General features: G+C 37.9%; 1 protein-coding gene across 8 annotated transcripts in view; it reads right to left on the reverse strand.

Moving 5' to 3' along the window:
- SYNJ1 (synaptojanin 1) overlaps positions 1-22,947 on the reverse strand; it is an 85,583-nt gene that overhangs the window by 54,750 nt on the left and 7,886 nt on the right. For all 8 annotated transcript variants that reach the window (XM_035017609.1, XM_035017607.1, XM_035017606.1 and 5 more), the window contains exons 3-6: positions 10,543-10,629; positions 8,742-9,009; positions 5,459-5,684; positions 4,324-4,407 (exon numbers count right to left, since the gene is read on the reverse strand). In XM_035017609.1, coding sequence (XP_034873500.1) covers positions 4,324-4,407; positions 5,459-5,684; positions 8,742-9,009; positions 10,543-10,629 — 665 coding nt within the window. The remainder of the gene's footprint in view (positions 1-4,323; positions 4,408-5,458; positions 5,685-8,741; positions 9,010-10,542; positions 10,630-22,947) is intronic.

Genomic DNA, 22,947 nt, shown 5'->3' on the forward strand with positions numbered 1-22,947 from the left:
TCACAGTCACACACTATCAGATAATATGATTTAAGAGAATTAAACAAGATGGAAAATATCCGCCTTTCTGTTTTGTTATAGTTTTTCTTTTTTCACATAGGAGAGTAGCAGAAAGATGACACAAAATTAAGAAAGAGATGAGATGCTAAGAAGAAATATAAAAGTGACACCAGATTATCTCTCTGAATTTCACTTTTAAACATTTCCCTCTGAGGCCCTGGTATCAACGTTCCCCAGAATTCATTCTCCCCAGTTTGAACAAAGTGACTTTAAAGGGGCATGGGAAGAGGGCTACCAAATCAGTCATGCAGTTTGACGAATAAAATAAAAAAATTAGCTCTAACATGGTCATCCAATTTGAAAACTGAATTAACAGTATTATCCATTCATCAAGCATCCTTCTCTCTGGATAAGCGAGACAATCTAGTAACTCTCCTAATAATCAGTATTTTCTCTTTAATGTTTTTTCTTTTCAACAAGAAATTGATTTGCTGAATGCCACACCTATATTCAATTTTATTTTATGGTGCTTAATAATCTTTATAGAATTTTAAAATTTGATAGATGTATACCCCAGGGCATTAAGCATTTTAGACTGAAGAAAACTCAGCAGAAGTCAATACCTTTTCTTTGGAGTAGTCTCAGGTAATTGCCTATACCTCTATGAAAGTCCAAGACTTAGCATTTTTCTACTGATTAATATTTATATTGAACAGTACTGCCAACTGTCAAGAAGGTAAAAAAAAATACAAGTTCTGTTTTTCAAGCAGTGGCTGTGGTTGTCCCCCAGCACGCTGGTCTTTGACACACAACTAGCTATACATCATAACTCTTCTAGTAACATATTGGTTAAACTAGACTGGTTTTTTTTTTTTTTTTAAAGATTTTATTTATTTATTTGAGAGCGAGAAAGAGAGAGAGAGAGCATGAGAGGGGGAGGGTCAGAGGGAGAAGCAGACTCCCTGCCAAGCAGGGAGCCCGATGCGGGACTTGATCCTGGGACTCCAGGATCATGACCTGAGCCGAAGGCAGTCGCTTAACCAACTGAGCCACCCAGGCACCCCTAAACTAGACTGGTTTTATTACTCAATTAGGTTTTAGTACAACTGCCTAAAAAAAATTCTATAATAAAAGAGCTCTTATATTAATTGTGATAAAAGTAGTACTCCAGAAAGTTTTAAAGCTTTAAATAACCATAAATTTATCCAATTTTTTAAAAAGTTGTACCAAAGATATCTCTTAAAAACCATTTAACTGGGTGGTATGGAACATCATTTTCCATCAGTACTATTGCTTCATGTTTACATATTTCTAAAACTTCAACCAAAAATTGAGTATGCAACACTATACTAGACATAGATCTGATAATGCTTACCATCTGTTAAGGCTAATATAAGCTATAACATAATGTCAGAGTAATAGTATAAATTGTAAATGTTAAAATGAATGAGTTGCCACCACTTAAAGTATCATTCTTTACCTGGGTAGCACCTTATGACAACTCCTAGTAATTCCTCAAACTAATTCATATTGACATTTACCTCTTCCGTAAAAGGCCTGACCCCCCAAACAGATTGTAAGCTCTCTCTGAGGCATCAGTATTATCTTTGAATTTCTCATGGTATACAATACTATATACCCAGTATAGAATAATATACATTGGAAGAACTTAAGTATTTAATGAAGAGATCAGTGTGGAGGAGGGACTGAATCCATTCAAGGAGATCTGAGTGGGCTATATTGAAGGATGGCAAACTTTAATTTGGGGAGCAGAGGATACTTGTTAGAAGACAGCAAGGCATGAAGTTGGATAGGCAGAGGAAAGTAGATAGCGAAGAAAAGGGCACCTTATAGATCTGATGAGCACAGTATTTCAAAAGTGAGAAGAACTGCCAGAAAGCTGGGAGGAGACCAGTTAGAAAACTGTGAGAGTCTTCCGGGCAAGAATAAATGAGGAAGACTCTAACTGGGATGATAGGAGTGGGAAACTGAAAGCAAGGGAGAGTCCCAGTGCCTAGGAGAATGCTGGGCTAAGTGTCACAGGGCTACCTTTGCTGGTTCAGGATTGGCTCTTGGAGCAGACAGGGATGGAGATGCTTCAAGGTCAATGGGATAGCATCAGGTACACAGAAGTTCTCAAATGTGAATGGTAGGGAATTGGGTTAAAAATACAGATTTCTGGTCTCATTCCAAGAGATTCTCTTTCAGCTGATGTGAAGTTGAGGCCATGAATCTGTATTTTAAAATCACCTCAGAGGATTCCTTCAAAACCTTACAATTAAAAAAACCTCAGAGGAATTAACTGTGGAGGATAAGAGGCAAGTGAAGGGACAACTCCTAAGGATTCTCTGTCCATGCCTTCTGAAGTAGGACATCTTGCTAGGTAACACTAACATCAATAACACTAAAATTAATTCTAGTCCTGAGAATACAAAGGATACCTAACAATTATTTTCAACCACTCTCTGTCAAAAGCCCTTGTTTGTCTTCTAAGGGAAAATAAATTTAGGGACTTGGTATTTTGTATTTTTAAAAATGAGTATTTTTCAGTTTTTAAAAATTGATAAAATATTTTCATTCCTCTATTACCTATTCTTAGAATGATGGGGAAAATGTTTTTCTGTAAAAGATACTTATGAAACTAATCCATTCCTATTCAAAAAAAGGCTGACTTTAAAAACTACTAAGCTAAATAATTGAGAACCACTTAGTCCTTAACCAATGACAACAATAGGCCAGCTCCATGAAAATTTAGCAGAATTGTTGGACTGTCTCAACGTCTTAAAAATTACTATCTTTATCAAGAAATGCGTGATTTTAAAATCCGTAGCTTTCAGCCCTTAAACAATACGGCAAGACAGACTATGTGGGCCAGCCACAGAACACAGCTGGAGGGAGGTGCGTAGCCTCACCCAAGGAGGATCACTTAATGTAACTACTCAAGATCCTATCATATTGAATAATCAAACACTATAATTCTGAGCTTCTAATAAAGTATCACAGAGAGCAGCTAACAGAGGGTCCATAAATAGGTTATTACCATTTCTTATACTCCCCTGTCTCTAAAGCAAAAGCATTTACCTTGCATCAAAACAAGGCTTTCGAAATGTTCTTAAAACAAATATTCCAAACACCTTTCTCCGATCACAAAGGCTTAGGAGAAGTGGACTAGGGTTGGGATTATTTCCCAAAAGAGACTTGGGGAGAGCTATATCTGCTTTAAGTTTCCGTTCCGTGCCAAAGAGAAAGCCTGCATAAGTCAAAATTATTGACAAGAACCCAGGAATTGTAACTGCTTTTAATCCTTGTTAATTCTTGGCCTGTCTTACATAAACTGCAGTATTGCAAAGGTTCAAGTGGTCTGCAATCTTTCTCCACAACAGCCATACTAAAATGTAAGAGATCCAGCTGTGAACTAAAAGGAGGCAAGATTTTTTTCTGTCCATTTTCTCAGTATTATAGGCTAAGGCAATACATACTAGACAATACATACTAGAAGTCTAAGATGAAAATAACATATACTTTAGGGACTAAAGATTTTTGAATAAAAAAATGCAAAATCACGCTATTATGAGCAATCTAATATTATGAACTTACATGAAAAAAACTTATATCTTAAAGATTAGATGTTTATATCAACAAAGTAAAAAAAAAAAAATCAGAAAGCAAACCAGAGAACATATTAAAGATGACAGGTCACTAAAAATTATAAAGTAAAATTTCAGTAGCAGATGTATTATCGATAACAACAAAAGCTAACCCTTACACAGTGTTGCCCGTGGGTACAAGGCATTGGTCTTAGTACTTTTCATTTTATCTTTACAATGCTATGAACAGGAACTACTAATATTATTATTCCCATTTTATAGATAAGCAAATTGAGACACAGAGGGGTTAAACCACTGGCCCAAGATCACAGAGCTAGTAGTGGCAGAGTAAGGATCCAAACTGAAAAGTCTGGTTCCTGAAGCCTTTTTTTTTTTAAACTACTACATTCTTCTACCTAAAGAGGCTAAATTGTTATATATTAAGATACTGAGATAGTAAATATGAAACAATGAATATCAAGTGCTATGGAAACATTAAAATTTTAATATTAAATACTGCAGTTGAATTTCTATGGACATGTGAAAGAACATTAAATGAAAAATATCTAAGGCAATTCCACGAACTCTTGTATTTAGATCCTCATTTGTGAATCTAGCTAATATTACTAAACTGAGTAACAGAACTATCCAATGAACTAATAAACTATCCTGAAAGTTTAAAAAATATGGAAAATATTCAAGAGAAAACACAAGACAAAAAATGTTACACAGATACCTGCAATCCTGGTTGCTCCCAGAACAATGGAACAGATCCCCGGATTTGTATGAAAGAAGAAACAGAGTCATCTAAGTACACAACCTACAGAGAAAAATCATATATAAAATATTTCCATAAAGTTATTACCTTTAAATGACAAAGATAAATTTACTAACATCTGTTGCCTGCTAGTTTTACCTTATGACCAGTCTCTCCCATATAATTGTCCTAACAAAATATCCGGAAGAGGCAACTAAGTAAGTTTGACTTTCTTTTAATTAGTGAGTTTTTCTGTATATTAACCAAAAAAATAGTAAAAACATAAGCATATGAGTCACAACTTTTAAAAAAGAATGCCTTCTAAATCTCAATATTTTACACAAATACCTTTATATTTTTTTCTTTAGCTTTTTTATATTTTTCAAAAACTAATTTGAAGAACTGAGTTGGGCTGGGGGCATGGCCTGAATTTCATTTATATAGTTTCAGAGCCAAAAAATGTCATAATTTTTTTAAAAATTCAAGTATAATTAACACACAGTGGTATATTAGTTCCAGGTGTACAATATAATGATTCAACAATTCTCTACATTTTTCAGTGCTCATCAAGATAAGTGTACTCTTATTCCCCTTTATCTATTTTATCCATTCCCCCATCCACTTCCCCTCTGGCAACCACCTGTTTATTCTCTGTATTTAGGAGTCTTTTTTTTTGTCTCTTTTTTTCTTTGTTCGTTTTGTTTCTTAAATTCCACATATGAGTGAAATCATATGGTATTTGTCTTTCTCTGATTGCAAAGGCCATAACTTAATTTTAGATGAGTTTGATTTAATTTCACAAAAACCCCACTTTTATTAAGTTGTCTAGCTCTATAACTGAGGATTTTTAAATTCAATACCAAAATGTACAGCACTGACAACGTCATGCTAATTGGTAAAAAATCTTGTTACTCATTTGAAGAGCCATACCTAAGTTTGTTTATAAATAAGTCTGTTTCAGGGAAGCCTTCCTTAAGGCAAGTAGCCAGGAACAACCACAAAATAACATTACAGATGTGAAAAGGAGTTCTGAATCAAATCGAAATCTGTGGTTCTGTTATTTTCTGGGCCTCTTATCTAATACACGAATTAAGCAATATAAAACACTATATACCTGTTCTGTTTCTACAAAATTAGCGACGTGACCATCATCATTTGTTCCCCGGACATTAAACCTGGTCCCAGCTCGTTCACAGCTGAGTCTGGAAATGAGGCAAGCCTTTGCCTGCTTATGAGCAGCATAAATTGTTCTGATTTCTACTCCCCCACACATGAGGCGTAATAACCAGTCATCACAATTCACACCATAGTGCTTGAGATGCAAGTGCAAAGACTGATTCCTAACAGAAAAAAAATAACTCATTAGCTTACTGAGTACCAGACAACACAGCATCAGTTTTCAAACAGTGCTCCTGAAACATTAATTTAATGCTATTCAATTAAAAGGCCCTACAAATAAATCAATTCATTTACATTTACTATGCTAGGAATCAGAAGAGAAGGCTATAAAATGTGATCTTTTGGCATAGGACCTATGGTCTCTAGAAAAGAAGCATATCTTTTATGTTTTTAGTATCTATGCCCCATTCTGTTGTCTTTTAATACAATGTATACATAACCTAACTTTTCCAAAAAAAGGATTTCATACACATATCCCCACCCCACCTTATAAAGCTCTACTCTTAATGCTCCACTTTAATGAGGCTCTGTTTTAATTAATTTTAATTTAAATAGCCAATTGAACTAGTAGCTACCATATTAATACATGTCTAGAGTTTTCCATTACTCCGAATAGAGTAGCATTCTAGGTAACAAGGGGGTCTGGTTTCCAAACTTTTTTGGAGTAAAAAGTTTTACTCAAATAAACACCCAGAAGCCCAGTGATTAGGAAACGCATCAAAGCAGAGTCGCTATGGCTAAAGCAGGGATAGGGGCGAGAGTCCTGCTGGGTTGGCCACCTTCTCCTCCTGCTGACTGCCTCTTCTGGGCTCTCGACTGGAACCTTAGTCCTCCAAAGAAAGCATGTGGAAATCTCCCAACCAACTTATCACCAAGGAAAATATATTGTGCAGAAAAACTTTCTGGCTTGTCTTTTCAGATAACAAAGTGTTACCAAAAAAAAAAAAAAAACAAAGTGTTATAAAAGTGAATTTTCTATAATATTGAAGCTTGGTTCTTTGAGTTTTAAAACTCTTCTGTTTTAAGCAGAAATTTTCTCTTAAGTACTCTCCAGTATCTTGCTGTCTTAGTCACTAATGCACAGCACTGCTGCTAGACCAGCAGTTGCCCAGCCCTTCCCCCCGACAAGGTATAGGCTGCAGTAGAGATAACAACAGATGGTGGTCATTGCAGTTCTGGTAAACCATCCATGCCAGAAAGCATAATGTAAATGAGCGGTGAGATTATTTCTGGACTAACACTGAATCCAACAGCCACTATGGATTTTCAAAATACGACTTGAGCTTCCATACTCTACTATTACCCACGTTGATCGGAGGTGAAGTTCAAACTGACCCAGTATGTCCAGACATCACAGCGAGTCCCAGGTCATGGCAGAGGTATAAACAACCTACTTGTCCCCATGTAAAAACAAGTGGGATGCTATGCATTTGTTCAGGTAGTTTCCCCCTCTGCCATCAGTTTTCATTTTTCTTTGCTGTCAATGTGTTGCTGTTTTAATTCCATTTAAATTTATAAACAACTCTCAACTGGCAGCAGCTCCAAATCTCGAGTGGAATAAAATGACTTGGGTTTTTGTGATAGGTGTTTGTGACTCTGGCAACAAAACTTACTTGGCTGTATCCTGGAAAATATTTCTACTAAGCTACAAGAGAATGCATAATAAATTCATAAAGCTTTCATTTTTCTATGCAAAGTGAAGCTCAAGAATGCCAATCCTTAGCAAAATTGTAGAAAGTGTAAAATTACCAAAACTTATTTTTGGTGTTTTAGTCCCCTTTGTGTTCAACCTGTCTCCTACTAGATGAACTCCCTCAATCTGTTATCTAAACTTGTTGCCACCCCCACCCTTAATTGAAATAAATAAATAAATAATTCCTACTGGTTAAACTTAGAAATGTGCTTAATTGCTGATCATTGAGCCAATGCATCCGCACCTGCTTAAACTTCTTAATTACTGCAGGAAAATGTTTATCTCTTAATCTAAGGAATTTGGGCTAAGAATGTCCAGGGTGGGGGAGAAAAAAAGTAAGGACAGCTGCCCAGCTCAGCTGTACCACCTTAACTTTTCAGGGATTTTGATGTCTCTTCTGTCAGAAAAAGTGTGGGGCTGACATGAGCAGCCGGGACTCTGTGCCCTCTCATCTGTCCTATTAACCCTTCCTTCCCCACACCTCCATCATCTCCTCCTTTGTCAGGCTCCAAGTCTCTGTTTACGGTGCACTAGAATTTTTTTTTCATTCTACTCTTGTTTCTCCTCCATGCCACTATGCTGGGCCAAAAAACTTCCATGTTAGCTACAAAGTTTCCTCTAAAATTAGTTTCTTATCCTAGAGTTGTTGTTGATTTTGAGCCCTCAGACACCCAGGGCAGATGGGTCAGACTGAACGTGCTACTCAAGGACCATAGGTAGATGGTGCAAGGGGGAGGGAAAGAAAATATACAGGAGGAACACCTTGAATCTGACCTACTAAGGGAGACCCAAGAGCAGAGAGTCCTGGACTTTGGCCTATAACATGGAAACATAAAGAAATAAAATTGCTACGTGACGTTAAGGAAAAAAGTCAACAGCAATGCTGGCTGTGGACAAGAGAAGCAGTATACTAGAAATCTGGTCAGCTCCAATAAAGCAGTACTAATTATAGTCACATATGCTTACCCTTTGTGCACACTTATAGTATAGCACATTTATGCATGATGGTGAAATATATTAGTTACCTACTTAAGTCTTACTTTATTATAGTACTAAACTTTATCCTAGTATGCCACTTCTTCACAGCCTATTGCTCTTGAATCAAGATTATCCGCCTATAACCCTTAAATTAAAAATAATAAGGCAATGTTGTCTTAGAAAAACAGTACTGCCAGAGACAAGATCTCAAAACTAAGAACAGTAAATATGAGTAACACAATTTGATTATAACTAATTCAGTCTTAATTTTAAAATAAGTATCTTAAATATATTTCAGAAATGAAAGGTCAGTCTAGATCAAGGAGAGTAAATGGATTTCACATCACATGAGAACTTCAATAAGCTGACATTGGATATCTGCTATGCTCTGCTGAGGATTCTGGAGCAGGAAAGAGTGGTGTGCTCAATCAGCAATGCCCATCCCTGCCACCTCTGGAAATAACTGATGAACACGCTATACCCCAAATCAAACTATTGCACGGCAAGCACATGATAACAAAGGGAAAAAACGTTAACACAAACTCACCAGAAAAATCTATTATCAGTTGTGTGTTCTTGCATGCTGCGATGTGCATTAAGACTCAGATCTAAACTGATTCCAGATGCAGACCATGCAAAATAAAAGTTTCCTGAATTCAAAACTTTTCGCACTTCTGAAATGCGATCCTCATCTGAAGAATCAATTCGTAGTGATATAAATTCAGTGGAAGTAACTCGGAAAACTTCAGATTCTTGAATCTTTCCAACAGACATACATCCGGTGACTAAGACCAGGTAATGTAACATGGTATCACCTGCAAAAACCAAAGAATTAATTGGATGAAAAGTCCCAATATTTTTCAAATTATTCAAAGTTTCTTCCAACTTTCTTGTCATGTCTCCAACTTTTTAAATCTGACAACATGGTTATTTTAAACTGCCACGGACATGTTTATATTTACAACTGGATTTTGGCAAAAGTTGAAAAAAAATCCTTGCTTAAACACATTTAGTATAATGAAGCATTTAAACGTTAACAGAATACCTCACATTGATGAAACTGTTCCTCTACTAAATCTGAGGATATACAAAATTTATCAAGTAGAAAAAAATATGTTATCTTCCCCAACTGTCTTTTATAATTCTCAGGAAATCCAGATAAGACAATACATGTGAGAGTTCTTTGTAAATAGCACAGCTGAAAAAAAACTGGGAAAAAATATAAATGTGAGCTGCCGCGCTGACACATGAACAGAAAGTCCCTGCTAACAATTTATAAAGCAACTTGGTTTACAAAAACTTCCAGAGATTTTTCACGAATTTTGACAAAAATCCTATGAAATTAGCATGAAGGCGAAAATTCAGCAGTGGTGTACTTTGACAATGGGCTCTGAGCAGGCAGATGTGGCCCGAATCTTGGCTCCACCAGTCATTATCTAGACCAACTTCAGTGTGGTAACATAACCAACCTGAGATACGCACCTTCATAAGCCAGGATTTAAATAAATCTCACTGGACTGTGAAGGTTCCCTGAGACAGTATTAGGTAAGCACCTAGGCACAGTGCTTTTTACATGTGCTAGATTCATAACAAATGACAAATCTCCACTTTACACACTCGCCCTCCTCAAAGTATGGCACATGAGCTGTCACAGTGAGAAAGGTGCTTGTTTCAGAATGGAAAGCAACTACCTCACTAAATTCACTGTTTAGTTTAGCTGACTTTGTTTTTCATAGTAAGACTTTATCAGTGGTGGAAGCCATGTGCTGATTTGCATGATGGTGTAAGCTCCTAATCTCATCACAGACCACTAACAAAATGGTTCACGGACTGGTACCAGGCCTTGGGCCACACTTGCAGTCACGCTGTTACAGACAAACTAGTAATCAAAAAGGATACTCTGCAGCCCATGGTGACAGTAAGTGGCAGAGACAGACTCAAGCTGAGACCTTTTAAATTCAAAGCAGATGTCCTTTCCACTATAAACCAGAGCAATCGGTGTGGTTCTCACTAAGGCGTCTTTCCCTAAAGCACTGAAACAAAACAAAACAAAACAAACAAAAAAAGGGCAATACCCTGATTTTCTCCTTTGACAACTGATACCGATCTTAAAATGTTTAAATAGCACAATGTATCTGGAACTTAAAATCACAAAAGCCTGAGTATGTAGCATGCCTTTTCAAACAACATTTTCCCAAGATTAGCAGAATTAGGGTTTAAAAGATGTTACCATGCTTTTAGCCCAAATGTGTAGTATGAAATGATATATAAGCAGTCTCTCTCTCAAATCCTTAGTATTAAAAAAACTGAAATGAAAAAAGATTAATTATATTGAATAATAAACTTACCAAGATTTAATCGTAAAACACCTAAGAGTCCATATGCATCCAGTACTTTGGAGTATGTACCCTTGATTGCCTCTTTTTCTGCAGATGCTACAAAAGAAAATATTCAGGGTAAGAAAAATGGCCTGAAACATCAGATTCTATTATAAAGCCAGAGTCTCAAACAAAAGCTGCTAAATATCTGACACTTTTTTTTTTCAGTAGGCTCCACACTGGGTATGGACCCCGAGATCAAGACCTGAGCTGAGATCAAGAGTTGGACACTCAACCAACTGAGCCACCTGGGTGCCCCTAAATCTGGTACTTTTTTTTTTTTTTTAAAGATTTTATTTATTTATTTGACAGAGAGACACAGCGAGAGGGGGAACACAAGCAGGGGGAGAGGGAGAGGGAGAAGCAGGCTTCCCGTGGAGTAGGGAGCCCGATGCGGGGCTCGATCCCAGGACCCTGGGATCATGACCTGAGCCGAAGGCAGACGCGTAACGACTGAGCCACCCAGGCGCCCCTAAATCTGATATTCTTAACATAAATGTATCGCATAAAATATCTTCTCAACTAGTAACTTAATTGTCCTTCTCAAAGAGTCAACAAATTGTTCCAGCACCATTGATGAATTAATCCAGCCTCTCCCAATGATCTGAAGTACTGCCTTGAATAATACTCATATGTTTTGGAGGTTGTTTTTGAATCTTCTTCTCTGTCCCACTGATCTGTTTGCCCATCTCTACTACCAGCACTATGCTGGCTTATCACACCCCTAGTGAACAGCATCCAACTCCTTTGTCAGCAATCTTTCAGAATCTGGCCTCAACCTCCTCTTTCTGCTTCATTTTTCATTACTCCCTTCTCCCTCCCACCCCCTGCATTCTATGCTCTCATCACATTAAACTGCCCCTAATTGCCCAAACACACTCTTTTACACCCCCACACCTCTGCGCAGCAATCTAGCCTTCTGCCTGCAAGGCTCCACCTAACCTTCACCTTATACAAACATCGCACAAGGTCACTTTCTGGAAACCTTTCTTTACCTCTACAGGCACAGTTCTTTCAGAGTTCCCTCTTCATGTTGCCAAAACATTTTATATAGTCCCATCACTTGTCTTTCTCATTAACCAGCCGATCCTTGAAGGCAGGAACATTGTCCTATGCATCCTTTTATCCCTGACATTTAGAATAGTGCTTGAAACAGAAGATGACAAATGTTGAAATGATAAAAGCTAATGGCAACATTTGACGACACAGTTTAGCATAGGAACGGAAATCTTCAGTTTGGCCTTTGTCTTGATTCATTTCTTCTGCTATAAAGTTAATGTTATCTTGCTGATGAATATAACCCACAGAATAATACCCCTAGGTCAGGCTGTTGTGGTTGCTCTATTGAAAAACAAAAACAAATCCTGAAACTTTAAGGGAAAACTCTTCCTAGTTCTTAGCAAATATACTTACTAAAAATTTGACCAAAAAAGTCCAAAGAAATATAAGCCACAGCTAGTATCTCAATGGACAATTCCAAATAATTCTAAAGTCTACAAATCCAGAAAGGTATGATCCTCTTTCTCATTTTGTCCTTTCTCTTCTATTTCTTTCCTTCTCTACTGTTCTCCCTTTCCACTCTCCATCCCACACCTCCAACTCACCTCTTGGCTGACTAGTTCACTCCTTATTTACCCTATTCTCTTGCTCCCTATCCCCTCTCTCCTTTCCTCATTCATCTACTATATAGAATTATAGTACATTTTGGCAATAATGTGTGTTCCACATTAGAAAAGCATCTTATGGGGCCCCAGGGTGCCTCAGTAGGTTAAGCATCTGCCTTTGGCTCAGGTGAGGATCTCAGGGTCCTGGGATCAAGCCCTGAGTGGAGCTCCATTGAGCAACCTGTTCAGTGAGGAGTCTGCTTCTCCTTCTCCCTCCGCCCCTCCCCTCTAGCTAGTGCTCGCTCGCTCTCTCAAATAAATGCATAAAATCTTAAAAAAAAGAAAAGCATATTATTAGATCCTTACCGTCTTCCCACTTCCTGTCAATCTTTATGGCCAACAAAAGGGCTATCTTCTCAGCCTACTGCTTTGTCTAACACTACTTTAGTACTTTGTATTAGAGAGCTTTTCCTTTTCCCTGAGCTCTTCTCTGGGGTTCTACAGACCATCTCATCTTCCCTGCCTGCTTCACCTCTTTTCAGACCATCTACTCATAAGCCTTCTTCCTAGTTAACCCACTTCTGCCTTGGAATGAGTTGTGCTCTGATAGCTGGCAGAACAGGCTAAAACTAATTGCTCAATTAATCACTCAATTAGCTGATACTGTCATAATTTTCTAGCATGCTCATTATTAAGTGTGGGCCTTTACCTTTATCAAAGCACCCCATATGAAATTAGGGAGTAAGATTTCACCAAGCCATTAAAGGTGTGGGGATTTGTATTTCATTCTGCATTCTTAGAGTTCTTCTTCTCCTTATTACACCATATGCTTAAATAACAGTTACTCTTAACATTAAATGACAAGTGACACAAATATAAAATGTCACATTAACTGTAATTGTATTTTGTAAAGTAAATCAGGATTGCCTGTCCCTAAAGAGTACTGCCTCATTAAGAGTACCATGTGTACATTAAAGCAAACGTTATTAAAGACTTGTTACAACTCTGATGACAGAAGGCATGGCTGCCAGGCAAATTATTAGAGTTTTAGAGGTTACATGCTCTATGCATTTAAATGCCATCACTAATATAGTAATACAGATATTACTAGATGTTTCAGTTTCAGCAGCAACCATTATTTAGAAGGTTAAAAAGACAATGTGTTTTTAATGTTAAGCCATAACCTCCCCTTAAGAAGAAAAGAGTCCTGTTATAACTGGAATTACCATGCGACACATCGGTCTCTCTCCTAACACTATATAATAATTATCTTCTCACTGGCTATGCTCCAAATATACGGGTATGTCATGTCTCTCAGGCCCCATGAAGACCCATCCGAGAAACTGTCATCTGATTCGGACATGCCAACAAATGTCATGCTGCTTACTTACACTTTTATATTATATTCTAAGACTCAGGAAACAGGACGAACACACAAGCATACAATTTAGACTAAAACTAAAGTGCCTATTCTTAGATAAAAGTGTGCTAAAGGGAAGGGAAAATAATAAATTCGGAAGCTTTTATCTCTACATAGCACTAAGATAAACTCTTATACCATGTTATCCCCTCCCCATACATTTGTTTAATGGGGAAAAGAGTCTCTTATTCTATGAAACTCCATGAAATACAGAGAAATATATGATGTAAGAGGGAGAGACTTAATTAAATTATTGTCCTATTTCTCTGGTAATTTTTAATTCTAGAAAATAACCTGGGGGGACACCTGGGTGGCTCAGATGGTTAAGGGTCTGCCTTCGGCTCAGGTCATAATCCCAGGGTCCTGGGATCGAGTCCCACATCGGGCTCCCTGCTCCTTGGGAGCCTGTTTCTCCCTCTGCTTCTCTCTCTCTCTCTCTGACTCTCATGAATAAATAAATAAAACAAAAAAAAAAAAAAGAAAAGAAAAGAAAAGAATCTGGGAATCTTCCACTATAAAGAGATTATTTAAAATAAAAAAGTCATACTACTTTAAAATAATGTGTATAACCTTTAGATAAAACACAGAATGTACAGATTGTTCACTCACTCATCCCCATCTTTGCTTTTCCCTAATACTTTCCCCTTGCATCCTATACTGCAGCCAAAATGAGTAAAAAATGAATAATGGGTGGCTCCTTCTGTGTGCTCCACATTGTTTTCCCTCTCCCTCTGTTCACAGTGTTCTTTCCATCTGGAACACACTTTATCATTTTTGTGTTTCCAAATATCACCCATCCTTCAATACCTAACTAAAATGCCTCTTCCTTCCTGATGTTCTCCCTGATCATGCTGGAAGTAGATCTTTTTTCTCATTATTTTATACCTCATTCACTTGTATACGAACAGCAACAGAAATTGTCTCATTTCTTTTTTTTCAAAGATTTATTTATTTATTTGAGAGAGAGCGCACTGCATGCACGTGTGTGCACAAGTGGGCTGGGGGAGGAGCAGAGGGAGAGAGAAAAGGAGAGAATCCCAAGCAGAAACCCCGCTGAGCGGGGAGCCCAACACAGAGCTCCATCTCACAACCCTGAGACCATGACCTGAGCCAAAATCAAGAGTTGGACACTTAACTGACTGACCCACCCAGGTGCCCCTCATTTCTTTTTATCTCAACACAATACCAACTTAACCAGAGCCACTGAACACGATGACTATTAAGTATTCATCTAATAGACAAAAAAATTTGAGAGGCTGTAGCACAAAAGGGAATGTTTTGTGAGTTTTAAAATAATACATAAAAAGATAAACATTTAACCTTACCACCAATAGCATCTGAATACTCTGAAATTTAACAATTCCTCACAGTGACATCTGGAAATTTTCAAAGATTTTTATTTATTTATTTGACAGAAAGAGACACAGTGAGAGACAACATAAGCAGGGGGAGTGGGAGAAGGAGAAGCAGGTTTCCCACTGAGCAGGGAGCCCAATGCGGGGCTCAATCCCAGGACCCTGGGATCATGACCTGAGCCGAAGGCAGACGCTTAACGACTGAGCCACCCAGGTGCCCCAACATCTGGAAATTTTCAAATGTGATGTCTATCTATGGTGGACACCTCTGGTGGAGTGAGGGTGGGAGTGGAAAGGTAGGGGTGGGGAAGACAGGCCTTGTTAAATGATTTCTAACCAGGGCTTAAACTGGTGGAGTTTATACAATGGTAGGATGTATAGAGAGACCCGAGGAAAACAGAGTGAAAGAATGAGAAGACACGAGAGTTCAGGGGATATGGTGATACGGAAGTTCAGATTACTCCTCGCCAGGGCTGTCTTTCAAGGTATCTATTGGGCTTTCAATGAGGGGAACAGCCTGCTCTGTATTTTTTTTTCTCCTGCTCATGTTGATGTTCTTAAGTAAACAAGATGCTAGGAAAAACAGACTTTTCTTTTTTTTTACAAGTTACTGATTTCTAACCACCATCCAGACCTTTAGCAGTTCAGCTCAGGTAAGGAGGCCTGCACCTCTTTGGCTCACCTGTTCAACATGTAAACTAAGGCAGAGCCCGACTCCTGGAGTTACTGCTCTAACACATCAGGGGTCAAGAGTACCTAACTTCCTCAAGGGCTTATTTTAAAGAGAAAAGCTCTTCTTCCCTTGTCACACCCAATGCTACAACTCACTCATGCCTTCTATTTTTTCTTTATTTTCCATCTAATGTGAACATGCAGCTCTTGAGAACAGAGCTATCTTTTCTTTTTAAGAATTATTTATTTATTTGAGATAGTGACAGAGAGTGAGCACAAGCACTGGGGGAGGGACAGAAGGAGAAGCAGACTCCCCACTGAGCAGGGAGCCCAATGTGGGGCTCAATCCCAGGACCCTGGGATCACGACCTGAGCTGAAGGCAGACATTTAACCGACTGAGCCACCCAGGTGCCCAACACAGAGCTATCTTAAGCATAAATCTACCATTACATGTTTAAACATATCCACACATCCGTAGAACTGATAATCTGAAGGTCCTCTGATTCTAATCCTAGTGAATATGTGAATATGAGAATATGAATAAGGTCACAGAATAGAATTTAAAGCAAAATAAAATATGTACCATAAACATTTACTCTCATAAAAATATTTATGGATGAAATTACATGATATCTGAGATTTACTTTAAAATAAATGGGGAGGGGAACTAGTGGATAGGGATGTAGATAAATACAAGTGTCCATGAGTTGATAATCAGTGAGGCTGGGTGACAGATAAATGGAGTCAATGACACTACTCTCCCTTCTTTGATGCACATTTGATACTTCCCAAAATCAAATGATAAAAACAAATTTATTCTGACACCATTCTTTGGCATGCCGGGTAAGTTCAGAAAGAAGAGAAGACAAAATAACTGGACAGTCAGTGAGAGCAGAGGCTACTGGAATTCTAAGTAACCTGAAAGGTACTTTCCTTCAATTACCCTAGACCAGAGGTATACTAGTCAAAAGCTCAATGGGCATCCGGACTTTCATAATTTGAAGGGAAGCAGTAAATCCTACTGCCTTTAGAATGACCCCACAGTGCGCACCTGGGTGGCGGTTAAGCATCCGACTCTTGATTTCGGCTCAGGTCATGATCTCAGGGTTGTGGGATCGAGCCCTGTGTCGGGCTCTGTGCTCAGTGTGGAGGCTGCTTGAGATTCTCTCTCTCCTTCTCCCTCGGCACCGCCCCCCACTCACATGCACACTCTTTCTCTCTCTCTCTCTCTCTCTCGTTCTCTCAAATAAATAAATAAAATCTTAAAAAAAAAAAAAAAAAGGATGACCCCACAGCCCACTCTAAGGCCATCATATAATCATCAAATGATAAATTGGGAAGGAAGACTCGGTGATTCCAGAATGGAGACCTCAGGAAAGGGAAATATTGCTGTACTCTGCCATGAATGTTTTCCTCACATTCATCGTAAATCACTAAGCGTTAGTATCCTCCTCTGTTGAAAACAGCCTTGGAGAATTACAAACTGGCCCCGGCTCATCACAGAAGAGGTTGAGAAATACTGAAAACGACACTAAGCCATGAGGTAGTGACATCCAACACCTTAATTCAGATGACTTAGGTCACCCAGTATTTTAGCTCTGTGCTTTCAAAGTTCTTTTAACTGAACAAATTCATGACTGAGAGTAGGCCTAACCTATGTTTCCTACTGAAGCGACAGGAAGTAATGAAAATAGAAGCTGTAGAGATTATCTGTTTATAGACTACAGAAAACACTCAAGAGTATAAATACATCAGTCGGTCTTGATCAAAATTTAATATACTAATTGTCCTCTAGCATGTTACTCAGCACCCTCCTTTGCTGGAGTGACTTGCTTTTAAAGCACTATATCATCTGACATAACTGGCATTATTCAGCATTATTGGTATTACACTTTCTCTTCTCAAATTAGAATTTCAGGCAAATAATGAAGCATAAGATCATCTCTAGAAAGTCAGATGAAAACATAATCATACACCTATTTCTTGGTTTTCATGATTGTGACTCTAAAACAGAGGCTTATTAAACATAGAAAAACTGGTGATCAGACCTGCATTGCTAACTCTACCATCTGAACAGAAAGAAACAAAATTAACTTATTATCTAAGCTAACCAATGATTACAAAGTCATTTGTTTTAAACTTAAATGGTATTGAGGATTAAGTTTAAATGTAAATTTCTCTAACCTCTGATAATTACAATAAATCAAACTAAACAGGGGCGCCTGGGTGGCTCAGTCAGTTAGGCACCTGCCTTCCCTCAGGTCATGACCCAGGGGTCCTGATATCGAGCCCCGCTTCGGGCTCCCTGCTTGGCAGGGAGCCTGCTTCTCCCTCTCCCCGACTTGTTCTCTGTCCCTCTCTCTCTCAAATAAGTAAATAAAATCCTAAAAAATAATAATAATTCAAACTAAACAATTAAGCTACCTAATGAAGGTCCTGCTACCCAAAGTGAACATTCTGCTCTGGCCCCAACCTTCCAGATGGACAGCAAACTGTCTTTCCTCAGCTGATACAGAAGGCCAAACTAAAGAAAGTCATTAAGAATGTGAAAACAAGATTACAAATTGGTATGCTCTTCCTAGAATCACAATTTGCCTGTGGTTGCACGCACTGCAGTTTGTGGTCAGCTTATTTGCATACAGGTAGCACTTTGGTGTAGTACGAGAGAGCCTCTAGCCAGAGGATCCTATAGATTGTGCAAAACAAGCTACTCATTTTCAAAAGAAAAAAACTAAGAGTTTAGGTGATTCATCCAAGATCATATAACTACCTGGCAGTAAAGCCACTTTCCATTTTATCATACATAAAAAGAAAAACTATTTTAAAACAAAAAGGTTCTCTTTGTATAATTAATAAATTAAAATTCCAGCTGAAAGTCATTAAACTATCCAAATTAATGTTCTGTATAAACTGCAAATCCCAATCTTGGCAACATTTCAAAATAATAATAACTTTTCATTCATTCATGTAACAAGTATTTACTGAATGCTTACTATGTACCAGGACCCTGGCAAAGTTCTATGAATAAAAAAAGTCAGTGCCCTAATAACTTCTAGCAGGAAGACAGCCATTATATAACTATGCACATGTAAAATCATAAATGACAGTAAGTACTATGATGGAGTTCCGACAGATTACAACAGGAGGACCTAATTTAAAATTATTGGGGGGAGAGCAATGGTTAGGATAGGGCTGCCTGCAGAAGTGACCTTTAAGTTGAAAGCTGAAGAATAAACAGGAAGTTAGCTAAATGAAGACTGGAGGTAAAAACATTCCAGGCAACATACAAATACTCTATGACCCAGCAATTCCATTCCTAAAAATATATCCAAAAGAAATGTGTACATATGTGCACAAAAGACATGTATAAGCATGTTCATACTAGTGTCATTTGTAACAGAAAGAATTAGAAGTAAATGTCAACAGAATACTGGAATATGCATACAACGGAATACCACATAACAATGAAAACTACTGCCACCTGCTACAACATGGATAGTCTCCCATATAGAACACTGAGAGAAAGAAGCCAGACCCAACAGAATACTTATTGAATGATTCCATTTACGTTAAGTTAAAAACTTGATAAAACTAATCTATGATGTAAGAAGTCAGGCAGTGATTATCTCTGCAAATCATGGCAGAGAGAGTAATTGGGGAGGAATGTGAGGGAATCTTCTGGAGAGCTAGTAATGTTTATTTCTCAACCTGCCAGTGGTAACATGGATATGTTCACTCTCATAATTCATCGCATTCTACATTTATGATTTATGTATTTTTCTACATGCATGAATAAATTTTTTAAAATAAATATTGAGCAGAAGAAACAGCATATGGGAAGGCTCTGAGATCAGAAATCATTTGGTACATTCGGAACTAGAAGGAGGCCAAAGTGGCTGGAACACCGAAACCAAGAGGCAAAATAGTCAAGACTGAAGAGGGAGGCAGGGACTCCATGATTTAATGCAGATCATTTTAAAGAGCTTGGATTTTAACTTCAGTGGTCAACCATGAAAGGGTCTTTTTTTTTTTTTTTTTTAAAGATTTTATTTATTTATTTGAGAGAGAGAATGAGAGACAGAGAGCGCGAAAGGGAGGAGGGTCAGAGGGAAAAGCAGACCCCCTGCTGAGCAGGGAGCCTGATGTGGGACTCAATCCCGGGACTCCAGGATCATGACCTGAGCCGAAGGCAGTCGTTTAACTGACTGAGCCACCCAGGCGCCCCGAAAGGGTCTTAATCAGGGAAACAATATGATCTAAATTGTGTTTTTAAGAAGACTGGAGAGTGGGTAAGGGGAGTGGAAACAGGGAGATCAGTTAAGGAGGCTATAGTAATGGTCCATGAAAGGGGCTACAGTGGCTAGACAGTGGTAGAACCAGCTAAAATGGTGAACTGCATGGATTCTCAATGAAATTAGAAGGTTGAGTACACCGGACATGGTACTAGAGTGAATGTGTGAAACTGGAGAGAAGGAGGTGTAGAGGATGATTCTTAACTTCTGGTTTAAACAAGGTGGATGAATTGCAATCCACTAAGATAAGGAAGCCTGAGGGAAGAGCAGGCTTGATAGTGCAGAGATCGATGTGACTATCAACCTAGTATCTATTCCAACCTTTCCATACTGTGTAGTCACCATTCAGGCTGGGGTATCATGGAAACCCAGAAAATGATAGTAATTTCTACCTTATTTTGCTAATCATCAGCCCAATCCAAATTGCCTATGATATCTCTACAGCCACAGCAGTTGAATCAGGAAAGACACAAAGCTCAATTTGATCCAGCGCAGGAGAAGTGCATGTTCCTTTTGTGGGTTCCAATCCATTCTCTCAGTTGGAAAAAGCTGGATTTCAATTGTGTCATCCAAAATAAGTAATTATTCTACCCAGCTCTGTATCAGTCCCACACAGCTTTTGCAACATCTACAAATCTGGTAACTATACTTTCCATCCATTCTCCAAGAGAATGATGAAATCATTCAACAAGATAAGCCAAAGACATAGACCCAATGTTGACCAAGGACAGACCATTAATGAGCACTACTGTACAATTAGCTAGGAATTTACTTAATTTTAAGATTCATTCTTCCTATACTTCACACAAGGTTCATAGGATTAAAAGACTTTGTTTATCTACATAAGGACTCAACAGACTATAGCTTCCTATGGTCTACTAGTGAACAGAACGAAACGCAACCCATAATAAATATTTACTGGTAAGAGCTAGTTTATATAAGTAAACAAACTTTATATATAAAGTTATATAAGAAAACTATAATAAAATGGAAGCCAGTAATTTAATCAGAAGTATTTTATTTCTTCTTTCCTTTCTTCCTTTCCTTTTCCTCCTTCCCTCCCTTTCTCTCTCTCTCTCTTTCCTGACTTAGTTATCTCAAAATCATCCAGGAATCTAAAGAGCGTATCTTTCAACCTAAACTAAAAGAGTACTTAAATAGTGTCCAATTCACCAACAAGCTAATCCATCTCCTCAAATGCCACATTTACTCACAATAATGTGACCAGTTCAGTGGCTGTGAAATGCACTCCAATGTGAACACGTGCTTATGTAACATAATAAGAGGAACAACAACGGCTTACCCTTGCAAACTCTATTTTAGTAGAAAAAGATAAAACACAACTTCTTATTTACAACCATTAAAAAACTCAAGCAGATTTAAATTGCCACCAATAAAAGTATAATATTCAATTTTTAAAGCTGTATCTCCTTTTGGCACTCTAATTACAAAGCTAACCCCAAATGCACTAGGCTACCCTACTTATGTTTCTTTCAAAAACAGTTTAAATGTAACTAAGTGATAAAATTCACTGATTCAGACTTTACCACCTCAGAATTGTTGAAAATGTTGGTACTAGATGCAAAGAAAAGCAATACTATTTAAATTGCTACCCATTACAATTGGCTCATTTTTTCAGCTATAGGGTATCTGAAAAAGTCTTTACATCATTTTAATTGTGGTTGGGCACAGAACCCTAGGTGTACAGTTTTGTTTTCTTCTTCTTTCAGTACTTTCAAGATGTTGTTCTATGTCCACCGGCTTGTATTGTTTCTGAAGAAAATTCTATTATTATTCATATGTCTTCTTTCTTCAGTACATATGTCCTTTTTTCTTGGTCTGTTTTTAAGATTTCTCTCCGTATCACTGGTTTTAAGCAATTTGATAATGTATTTGGGTGTAGTTTGCTTCATGTTTCTTCTGCTTGGGGTTCATTCAGCTTCTGGGATCTGTGGATTCATAGTTTCCATCAAATTTGGAAAACTGTCAGCTGTTATTTCTTCAAATATTTTTTTGCTTCAACTCCCTCTTTCTAAGATTCCAACTACACACATATATTGGCCATATGAAGTTCTTTCCCAGCCCACTGATGGCTCTGTTTATCGATTTTAGTCTTTTCTCTGTGTTTCATTTTGAGTAGTTTCAATTATTGTTTCTTCAAATTCACCAATCATTTATTATGCAGTGTCCAATCTATTAATCCCTATCAGTGTATTTTTTTCATTTCAGTTATTTTTATTTCCATTTGATTTAGGTCTTCCACACTTTTCATGTCTTTTTTTTTTAAAGGTTTGTTTGTTTGTTTGTTTGTTTATTTATGATTACAGAGAGAACACAGAGGGAGAGTGAGAGGGAGAAGCAAACTCCCCGCTGAGCAGAGAGCCTGACACAGGGCTCGATCCCAGGACCCTGGGATAACCACCTGAGCAGAAGGTAGATGCCCAACCAACTGAGTCACCCAGGGGCCCCCATGTCTCTCCTTAACATGTTTACTCTTTCCTCTACTTCCTGGACATATGGAGTATATTTAGAATAGCTGTTATAATGTCCTTGTTTATTAATTTTTTTTTTTTTGAGAGTGTGCGCATGAGCCAGTTGGGAGGGGAAGAAGGAGAGGGAGAGAGATTTTTAAGCAGATTCCACGTTCAGGGCAGAGCCCAATGTGGGGCTCAATCTCATGACCCTGAGATCATGACCTGAGCTGAAATCAAGAGTCGGACACTTAGCTGACCAAGTCACCCAAGGGCCCCTCCTTGTTATTAATTTTAACATCTGTTTCTACAGATTGACTTTTCTCCTCATTATGGGGTGTGTTTTCCTGTTTCTTTGCATGTATGGCAATTTTTAATTGAATGCCAGACATTTTGAAGTTGTTATACAGAGTTGAATGCTGGATATATGGATATGTATTTTGTATTCCTGTATTCTTAAACTTTGATCTAGGATACAGTGCAGTTTTTTAGAAATTTGGTTATTTGGAAACAGTCTGATCCGTTTGGGTCTTACTTTTTAAGCTTTGTCAGATAGGACC

This window comes from Mirounga leonina, unplaced genomic scaffold, assembly GCF_011800145.1.
Source record: "Mirounga leonina isolate KUSES-001 unplaced genomic scaffold, KU_Mleo_1.0 Mir_172, whole genome shotgun sequence".
In the NCBI taxonomy this organism is placed as follows: Eukaryota; Metazoa; Chordata; class Mammalia; order Carnivora; family Phocidae; genus Mirounga; species Mirounga leonina.